Source organism: Hippocampus guttulatus, chromosome 7 (genome assembly GCF_054856545.1).
Source record: "Hippocampus guttulatus isolate MCC_2025c chromosome 7, RoL_Hgut_1.0, whole genome shotgun sequence".
Lineage (NCBI taxonomy): Eukaryota > Metazoa > Chordata > Actinopteri > Syngnathiformes > Syngnathidae > Hippocampus > Hippocampus guttulatus.
Genome location: NC_141267.1, coordinates 15,502,540 through 15,513,596, shown reverse-complemented (window position 1 = coordinate 15,513,596; position 11,057 = coordinate 15,502,540). Strand labels below are relative to the sequence as shown.

The window sequence follows — 11,057 nt, the reverse complement described above, 5'->3', positions numbered from 1 at the left end:
GTGCCAAGAGAAGTGGGTATTTGTTGCCCAAATTATTATTTTTTAATTCAAACCTTATTTAACATAGATGTCATTTTTTAAAGTGTTCAAGAATAAATTAAATAATAAATATCATTGAAAAAGTAGCAAAATTGAAAAATGAATTATATGTAAAATATTTTGAGATATGCTCATGACAAATCAAATGCTTGATTATTCTGTTTTTGAAAAATGAACTTCAATTTCCCGTCAATTTTGAAAAATAGAAAGCTTTTATAAACCTACTGGAAATTTCCTCTACCTTCAAGTAGATGCGTTTGAAGGACATCGCAGCATCATTTTGCCCAAATTGCACGGAGCTGCTACTTTATGAGTTTTTGCACGAAAGAAATTCGACAATTTGTGGCCGATGATTAATAACCACCCAGAAAAATAGGTTCACATCCCATTCTCAGGCCCTCCCGATGAAATAATTTCAGACTGCTTTTCAGCACACCCAAACATGCAGTAAAAACCATCGTTTCTCCATGCAGATCACAAGTTTTTAATTTGCTCAAGTCAGTGACTTTTCACACTTTATTGACATGCCAGTCCAAAATAAATGTCATCAAATTCATCCATCCATCCAATTTTAACACCCGGGATTGGTTACCAGCTAAATGAAGTGCACATTTCGACAAATAAGCATGCACTTTCACACCCATTGGCAATTCGGTCTGTTCAATTAACCTAGCTTATGTTTTTGGAATGTGGGAGGAAGACAGGGTCTCTTTGGTGATTAACGAGCGCTTGCTCTGTGCACGAGCAAGTATTGTTTTTAGTAGTAATGGAACAAAAGGAGGAGAATACGCGAGTCGAATCACAAGGCCCACGCTGGATTTTGCTGCACAGAATAACAAAGAACTGGAAACTTTTAATTGTCTTGCTGAAACACCGGCACATTTTTATATCTCTGTGCCCTTTTTGCTTGTTTTTTTGGTCATGTTTTACTGAACAAGGCACAGTGGAGTCTGATGCCTTCTCAAGGACGGACAATCTATACAGCTGAGTCCACAATGATTTTATTTGCCCCTTTCATTAAAAAGATCATTTATTTCAATGAAAATAAAGGCCCTGGAATGAACTTTTTAAGATTCTAAAGGAGCCGAAGTCTCACCAGATTTGGTGATGTCATACTTGATGATGCTTTAAACTCCAACTTTATATTTGATCATGGTTGCAACTCCAAATTGCACCTCTCTTTCGATCATGAACACCTTGTAAATTTCACTTGGATTTATTGATTGAACTTTTGTTTATTCAGGTAAGACAATTGAAACCAGATTCTCATTAGCAATACTGTACAGACGTATATAAAACAACAACAAAAAAACAAAAAACAAAGACTAAGCCCACAAATAGCAAAAATGTAATAATTTACATCTCTGGTAGGTAAACTATTACCATGCACTTGAGGTTCATGACAACCTTTTGCAAGGTTATGCAAGACAGCAAGCTCAGTTTGCGCGGTGCCTATGTTTCTTGATTAATTTCATATTCATATCCAAGAAGTGGTTTTCATACAAATACTAACTTTACTACCGTTTCAGAATAGCTTCATTAGTGAGGCTATGCCGAGTTCTGACTTATGTACAAATTGAGGTTGCGATGATGTCTTTGTAGGAATGGAACCACAACAAAAAGCGTGGAGCCTGCTTTTATTTTATATCAATGTTTAATAACAGTTATAACTTGTTCAAACTTTTGTTTTAAAGTTTTTGTTCTGACCATAAATTCAATCAACTCTACGTAATGGGTGAATGAGGCACACTGATGGAACAATTTGGATCAGATTCAAACCATCACATTGGTACTTCGCTGTCTTTTTCTCGTAAGTTTCACAGCACACCGTCTTTAAGTGATGTTCGATTTTACAACATACGACGCGCACCAAGTAATAAACAAACACTGCAAATGCAGAAACCCGGGCAACCTTCTCTTGCTGGTCTATCCCGATCGCAATGTGTCCGTCATGACTGGCTCCTCGTTCGCATCCCCAGTCCTCAGCCGGAGTGATTTATCTGTAAAAAGCTTGATACCTTATCGCTCCCCGCCCACATTGTGTCAGATGTTAAGTGAGGATTACACGTCGTAACCTTCGGGCTCATACCAGAGTCCTGCAACTCTCAAAGTATCACTCATGATTGATATTTATACATATTCACGATCACATTCCGTGAGGGGAGGGTTCAGTGGCGGGGTGGGGGGGGTGGGGGGGGGGCATCACCAGCAATGTCGATCACAGAGGGACAAATAGACAGGGCGAGAAAAGGTTTGAGCGATTATACAACAGCACAAAGTCTTGGAGGGAAAGGGGAAAGTGGGCCACGTCCCGCTGCGTAGGGCATGAGTATTATTTGCACCAAAGTGGAATACAAATAAAGGTGTTGGCATTTGCTGTCTTGACGGGATTTGGGTGAGGCAAATAAACAAAGGCAGTTTCTTCCTCCACTTGGAAAACTGTCCCGAAGCCATCTATTCATCCATCCATCTGTCCACTGCTCACGCATCCATTTGGACCAGCACCATGACGGGTGGCGCCTCTGCCACTTTGCCTTTGCGTCGCAGCAGATGACTCAGACCCCTGAAGGACGGCGTAGTGTGCAGGACAATCTCCTTGAGACCCGCTCGGAACTCGCGGCGGACCAGGCAGTAGAGCACCGGATTGAGGCAGCTGTTGGTGTGCGCCAGGCACACGGTCAGCGGGAATGCGTACGCTTGCACGTTGTAGAAAGCCTTGCTGAACGGCACTAGGTCAAACTTGATGAGCACCCCCCACAACGTCAGTGCCTGATTGGGAAGCCAGCACAGAAAGAAGGACAGAACCACGATGACGATTGATTTGGTGACTTTGGAGCGACGGTTTTGACGGCCTTGTTCCACCTCTGGGCCGGCGGCGCCTGAAATGCGACGGCTGAGGACAAAGCGCAGGAGAAGAAGGTAGCAGACGCTGATGATGATAAGAGGGATGAGGAAGCCCAGCAGGACCTTTTGCAGATGGTACAAGCCCAAGAGAAGCTGCGGGTCCCAGTGGGCTGTGTCCGGAAAGCGCACCAGGCAAAGTTCTTCATCCGACACCTGGGCGGTGGTGGAGTAGATGGCGTGAGGCAACGTGACCAGCAGAGACACGGCCCAGATGCCTAAGCTGGTCCACTTGGCCCGGGTGGCCGCCGCTCTCCTGCTGTGCATCTTAAGTGCCGACGAGATGGAATAGTACCGTGCCACGCTCATGGCCGTGAGGAAGAAAACGCTGGCGTACATGTTCATGGTGGTCACGGAGCTGACGATTTTGCACATGACTCGGCCGAAAGGCCAACGGAAGTCCAGTGCCGTGTCCACTGCCCAGAAGGGCAGAGTCAGGACGAACTGCAGATCGGTAATCGCCAACCCCATCACGAAGCAGTTGATGGACGATTGCTTCTGCCTGTAACGCGAGTGCAGCAGATACAGCGCCAGCACGTTCCCCACCAACCCCAGCGCGCAGACGACGGAGTAGACGCACGCGATCATCACGCGTACCACAAGGCTGGAGCCGTCTCCTTGGAATTCCGCGCTTGACTCCCTGGTGAGCAGTTGCAGCCAGCAGTGTAAAGACAAGTTCCCGCTAGAACTGGTGCTACAGTTCCCACAGTCCTCCAGCATCATTTGCTGCTCACATGGCTCCGGAGCCAGAGTTTGAACTCCAGTCTCATTCATATCGGATCCAACTGATCACATACCTCCCGCCAGGGCAAAGTTCAACAGCCGCGGATCATGAAACAGGAGGCGAAGCAGTCGGGAAGGCGGCACAGCATTGCATGGTCTTCGTTTGTCCGTGCCAGTTTGAAATAAAAGCTGCCTGCTGCTATTCGTCTCCTCCTCCTTCTCCTGCTCTCTACTTCTCGCCGCTGTGTGCGCTTGTGCTTATCTCTTTGCCAGTGAGCGCGCAACAGCACACCAGCGTTGACGCTGCTGGTCTCCTCACCATCTGGGCGGCAGAGAGAAGTCATGCTCTGATTCCCACCGCTGCGTCAAAGTGCCCAGGCATGCCCATTTGGGGGGGGGGGGGGGAATAGAGGAATAACAACCGGACTGACACAGCACTCATGTCTTTGTTGTGAGGATGTGTCTTTGAAAGGCAGCTCATGTGGCAACTCACTTCCGAATGGGCTGCTGTTTTCTACCGTTTGAAAGTACGGACAGTAGTTTTAGGAAATACCGTTTCTGAATTTCTTTGATTGAACTACTTCTGCTTTACTTTTGAGCTACTTTAGCACGGATACATACATTCAGGTAGACATTTTGATACCTGTGCCCAGTTGTTCAATTAACAACCGCTGGTTAACAACTTTGCTCAGGGGTGTCTAACCCATTTTCGTCGCGGGCCACATTTTAGTTACCGTTTCTCTTGGAGGGCCGTTATGACTCAAACCATATCAAGAAGTCAAGAACAACAGTTTATTCACATATTGTTGAAGGAACTGTAATGAGGGCTTTGGCAACAAGAAAATGCTTTCAATATCTCTCATTTGTTACACATGAGAATATGAATTTTGGTGAGATTTTTGCAAGCATCATGGAAGTTGACATGTTTGATTTGCTTTCGCGGGCCATATAAAATGATGTGGCGGGCGAGATCTGGCCCCCCGGCTTTGAGTTTGACATCAGCGCCTTTGCTAAACGACCGTTAAAGTTCTATTGTTCAAAACACGGTTAGTAACATTAGTTATTGGGTACCATCAAAAGTCAACCATGTGGTTAACGTCACTGGTTAGCACCAATGTACACCACAGTTCCTCATTTTGTTGACTTCCGGTTGTGCGACCAAACGGTCATGCACTATTACTTGGATAGCAATATGCTCAAAAAACTTCAACCTGTTACCTCATTCACTGACTGACGTATGGTCACAATGGCCAGGGGTCCAACCACCAACCTCTGGATTAAGAAACAACCCTCTACCACTTAATCACGTCGCCTCAAAGAGTAAAGAACAGCATGAAAGGGACAAAATGTTGTTGGATGTCATTATCTATCCAATAAGTGCTACAAAGCGGTGTTGTTGTTTTGCTGCCGGCTGTCATGACAAGAACCTCTGGGAAAATCCTATTTTTTATGCTGTCTTCCACTGGGTGTGAAGCTGTCAACTCAGCCGAGCGTGATCCAACATGGACGTCATGTGTAGCGGAGGTTCCTATTTTAAAAAAGGAACTCATATACTTACTGGATAGAAGTTCTTCATTTGAAGTTTGCTGCGGTTGAATGCATTGTGACTTATTACTTGTCCTCTTAGCGAACCGTATAACCGCAACATTTGTCGATGTTGACCCTGTGGCAGGTTTCACGTTATGAGTCACAGAAGTAGTAAAAGCAAGCAGCTGACATTTCAGTGAGTGCATTCAAATTGCTTTTCAACGGAATGTAAAGCAATTACGCCAGACTGAAGGGCGCTGCGCACTGTATTCTACAGTTTTTCACCTGCTTGCATTAAGAGCAATGCTTTTTGTCTTACAAGAGATTGCGTTATCCTCATTGACTTCACAGTTTGAAAAAAACACATTGGACGAAAATTTTGATCAAAAATATGGCCTGAATTCACATATTATTTAGAAATTCGAAACATCAGCTTATCACGCAAGAGGTCAACCTCATTTCTGCTAGCATCAGAAGTGAACAGAACTTTTTCCATTGGCTCGTGATTAAAGATACACTGTCCAAATACGCCTTGTTCAGCATTAGCTTTAGCGTGAGCCAGTTGTGACGTTGATGACTCAGAAGAAGTGTTTCTTCTGTGAAGCTATGCTTAGCACATTTACAGGTGTTACTTTTGGAGTTTTTATTTTTATTTTTGAACACCTATTGTTTTTCTCTTGCGGCCCGGTGATCGAGTGGTGAGCATGTCGACCTCACAGTGCAGAGGTCGTGGGTTTGATCCCGGCTCTGGCCTCCCTGTGGGGCGTTTGCATGTTCTCCCCGGGCCTGCGTGGGTTTTCTCCGGGTATTCCGGTTTCCTCCCACATTCCAAAAAAAACAAGCATGGCAGGCCTATTGAACACTCTAAATTGTCCCTAAGTGTGAGTGTGAGCACAGATTGTTTTTCGTCTCTGTGTGCTCTGCCATTGGCTGACAACCAGTTCAGGGTGTCCCACGCCGACTGCCCGAAGACAACAGGGATAGGCTCCAGCACCCCCTGCGACTCTTGTGAGGACAAAGCGGATCGGAAAATGGATGGATGGACGGAAATGGATGTTTTTCTCGTTCATGACGTGATAGGACTTTGAGGTTGGATTTCTTGTTTTGACTTGTCCCTGCCTTCTCTCTGTTTGCCTATCCCCGTGGTTGCTTAGTGTTGTGCTGCAACAACATTGCAGTATGAGTTGAAATAACCCGTAGAATTAACTTAGATAAACTCAAGCCCTAACATTTCAAACGGAGAGACAAGTCACATTGCTTGCACAGTCATTTATCCTTTTTGTTGCTGCAGTCCTCAAGCTCCTGTCGCCTCACATGATTGCGACCAACATCAGCGAAGGCTTCCTCGGAGAATCTGCGGACCTGATCATGAACACCATTCATTGCAATGAGCTTCATGTTTTTTTGTTTTTTTTTACTGGCCATATTTTCCACTGCATAAAAAAACCCCAAAGACCATGAACAACTTCAGCTCACAACTATTTGGCTTAACACCCAGCTGGAAGTTTGTTTTTGAATTGGAGTGTTATATGACTTGTTCTCTTTGTGAATAATGCTTCATTCAGTTTATTCTAAAGGAGCGGTGGGGGGGGGGGGGGGACTGACCCTTTTACAAAGGTTGGAGGTAATTACCTGAATGGCTCATGCCTAAACAGATGCCTCCGGTTGCCATGGACAATGGCATTCAAACTCTGGTCCTGATTGTTCTCTCACATCTTGCATAGAGGCAACGCAAAAAGTACGCAAAATCCCCTACCGCTCTAATAATTCAATTTTATCGCACTGCATCTGAATTGCATACCCTGACATCAGGTCTGCCTTTTTTTATCACTCGTTGGCCTGTGGGAAATCTGTCACTTTGCGTCTGAACGTTATCTCATAATTAACAATAATGGCAAACAATCTCACTGTGGACAATTTGTGACTTGCCTTATTAACGGAGGAATCAGAGGATGTCAATAGATCTCCAAAAGAAATGAAAAACTAATTTAGATGAATCTGTATTGATATGAGTTACATTAGCGGAGCAGCAAGTAACAACATATCACTCGGGAATACTCTTATTTATTAAAAAGACTTTATTCGTTCAAGGCTTAATGTAGAGCCTTAACCGTATCATATGTCCCTAATTTTGCATCGGCTGGCCTTGCAGGGGTTCATGTAATTGGAAAGCTTTCTTTCTTTTGTAAAGTGAAACCTCTTCTTTCTCATGAGCATTTTGAAACGGTCATTCATGCCTTCGTCACATCCCAGCTGGATTACTGTGATGCACTTTACTTTGGAGTCAGCCAGTCCTCCATTAAGCCTCTCCAGTTGCTCCAGAATGCCGCTGCTCACCTCTTGACTGGTACTCGTAAGAGGGAGCACATAGCTCCAACTTTGGCATCCCTTCACTGGCTCCCTCGACATTTTAGAGTTCTTTTTAAGATCCTATTATTTGTTTTCAAATCTTTAAATGGCCTCGCTCCACCTTACCTCACTGAGCTTCTCCGCCTCTCTGAGCGCCTCCGCCCGGTGCCTCAGGTCTGCGGACCAGACATTATTAGAGGTACCAACAGTTGAGTTGAGCTGAGTTTTGATCTTTGCAATATTGTACCACAAAGACGTGGCCTTTCATAAAATTGTTAACACTCCGTTTAGTATCGCCCATCCATTTTCTATATAGCGCTTGTCCTAATCATAGTCACGGGTGAACTGGAGCCATTTCCAGAGGACTTTTGGACGGGAGGTGGGGCACCCCTTTGAGTGGTCACCTGCCAATCACGGGGTACATGGAAACCGTTCAGGCCGTTTAACATTCACCTAAAGAGCCCTCGGTGTTCAGGCTGCTGCATACCTTTGTGTCATTTCATTATCTTGTTCGGTCACTGCACTCTGCTGACTGCTTTTTACTTATCCCTATAATGCCATTTGTATCATATTTGATACATGCATTTTCATTATGTAACTCATTCTTTATATTACATTGAATCATCTGTATCAAATTTGATACTGCAGGTTTAAAATATGATTTTCCCCAAATTTTCATTTTCAGATGTAATCTACATAATGCTTATAAACGGAATATGACAAATATCAAAAACAACATGATATGGCAAAAATATTTTTGTGGATTTTGTGATAAGGGAACATCTCATTTCCCAAAAATCTGATTTTTCTGGCTATTCCTTGATGGGTCAGGCATTAAAATTAATACCCCTCACACAAGATAAGAAATGAAAACAATTTGAGGGAGGCTCACAGTCCTTTCTTTTGCATTTCCCCTTCAGTGGATATAGATTAAGCATTACTGGATAAAATGTTTTTGATGCTTGAATACAATTCATTTGTATCTTCAGTTGCACCTTTAAGGGGCGTGGCTTAATGAACAGCTCCAGGTGCTGGCCAGGTTAGTCCAGTGTCAGCATCTGGCCCTGAGTTCTTCTCATAGGCGTTTTGTAGTCTTTTGCTTGACTGAACCTGCACAGTGCCTCTTCTTGCTCACGCGTGAGGGGAATTACCGCACTATTATTGCTTTATTATTATTTTTTTTTTTATCTTCACTCCAACGGCACCGTATCCATCTTGTTTGTACCTCAAACTTTGGCTTGTGACACAAAAGGAGGATAAAAAAAAACGCAACAACCAAGCAATGGAGCTGAGTGGTTGACACAACGGCTGACAGGAACAGGTGGAAACGAAAATCTAACAAGCAAGACCTCGCATGCAAAAGGGAAAACATGACAGAACATGACACAAAACACACATGCAATCAAAACTAACGCAACATGAACACGCATCATCCCACTTCTGCGCTAAGTAGTCCCCCTATTCAAAACAGCCATTAGAATGATGCAGTGCAGCTCTATGCAACCACTCTATTAAATATTGTTTAGTGCATCAATAAAAGAATGTGAACATCATTATCTCTGAAGCGACCGAATTTTCTATGCGGGTCTTGTTTTGGATCCCATCAGACTGAATGACCCCAATAAAAGGACGGTTAATTTACACACGGGTTGAAGGGGTTTGCGCATGTTGCAATGATGTGATCTTTTGGGGATTAAAACGACGAGGTGGCATCCTTTTGAACACACTTGCATACTCTTCCTGCTTAAACCAGTAAAATCGAATCAACATGATGCTCTGTGCCTTTAACCTAGAAATATGCTTTTCACTCGTTCGCTGTTTTGAATATTGTATCTGTTCGCAGAATAAAACACAACACGAGATCCGAGTGTCAACTCTATTAAATTACCTCCTCGTGTCCCCAAATAAATTTGCCGTCTTCATTCTTAAACGTTTTAAGAAGGCGGCTGGCTGCCTCCAAAGCAGATTTAAAAAGGCTTCCCACCCCCGTGCGGCCTCTGATCTGTTGCCATAACATTTTGTCACCCGGCCTACGGTTGTGACACTGTGATCTGAGGCAGAAATAATTAAAGTGACTTGCAGCCATTGTCAGACTGTCAGAGGTCTTAATAAAAATGCGTTTATTTCTCCATCCGGCTTATGTGAGCTTTGATTGTACTTTAGAACAATGACACAAAACACTTAGCTCTTTTTCCCATATCAAACATGGCCGAAGACGCCAAGTGAAAACCGTGCAGAGCAATTAGTGTCATAACTGCCGTTTGGGGATCTTCACTTGTCTGTGTTTGACTATCAGTAATTGTGGGTTCATCCTTGGATGCATGCGCCATAAAATAGTCATTTGTTTGTCTGTCATAATGTTGTTTCGAAAGCATGCGCGTTCATTATGCGCAATTGTAGTCCATGCAAAACTATATGGCTACAAACGAATGGGGAGGGGGCGGGGGGAGCGCAACATTGTTTTTTGCGGCTTGTCTGTATGACGGGGGACATTTTAAAGACTTGACAACAAATGGAACTTTTTAGGATATTTGTTAAAGTGGAAAGTTTTTTGTCATCATTCTCAGCTGCACAGTAAAACACCGATGAACGAAGCAACAATCAGCGCTGGCACTCGTCGTTTTGTCCTTCGAAATTTGATCTGGCTAAGAACAAAGAACAAGCTGAAAGATTGAAAAGCTTTGGCAGCGGCCAACATCTGAAGAAGGCTTCTTTTTGGCTCGTTACACAAAAAAAAAAAAAAAAATGGGAGAGCACAATGTCATTTTGAAGGCCATGCCATTGTCAAGACTAAAAAGTGACGGTTTTATAAAGGGTAAAGTGGATTTTTGTTTTTTCCTGATCATTTCCACCTCCATGACTCTTAAAAACGCTAAGCAATGCAAATGCCTAAATGACATTCAAACAAGACGGAGGAATGCTTCCATTAATCAAAGTTTTGGTATGCAGATTTGGTTATTTGCGAAAAAGAAAGACGCAAGACTTTCTTTTTTTTTCAATGAAACGTTGGAAAGCAAGTTTTCCTCATTCTCAGCCACACTCCACAAACAATAAGTACATGTCGCATCACAAAACAACAATCGTGATTACATAAAATGTGTTCTTTGCGAAGAATAAAAATTCTTCAAAGAATCAAGTATATCTTTTTCTACAAAATGACTTGTATTACTGATGTGTGGGTATTGTTTTTTTTTCTTATAAATAAAGTCACAACATGATGAGGGAAAGCTTTCATTTTACAAGAATGAATTCGTAATGTCCTTAGACATATCAGGGAAGTGAGTTAAGAATAATTGGAGAAAACAGTAATATAACACAATATGATATTTAAAAAAAGCTATACTGATTATATACTGCACCATAATATGATAACACAATACAAAATAACACGTAATCACTTTAAAATGAATTATACAATTATGAGGGAAACAGATATCAATTAATATGAATAAAAAATAAATGTAAATGTTTGAACTTTGTGAGAATACGGTCATCCATCCATCCGTTTTCTGATCCGC

At 43.0% G+C, this 11,057-nt stretch overlaps 1 protein-coding gene across 1 annotated transcript; it reads right to left on the bottom strand.

Annotated features, from left to right (window-relative positions):
- Window positions 1-579: 579 nt before the first annotated feature.
- Window positions 580-3,968, bottom strand: rxfp3.2b (relaxin family peptide receptor 3.2b). The gene has a single exon (XM_086116686.1). It carries the CDS (start codon window positions 3,712-3,714, stop codon window positions 2,521-2,523), a length of 1,194 nt encoding a protein of 397 aa, XP_085972812.1. The 5' UTR covers window positions 3,715-3,968; the 3' UTR covers window positions 580-2,520.
- Between the last annotated feature and the right edge of the window lie 7,089 nt (window positions 3,969-11,057).

Bases quoted from the DNA above. Each gene is read 5' to 3' on its own strand.
- rxfp3.2b (XM_086116686.1), bottom strand. From the start codon at position 3,714: ATGAATGAGACTGGAGTTCAAACTCTGGCTCCGGAGCCATGTGAGCAG.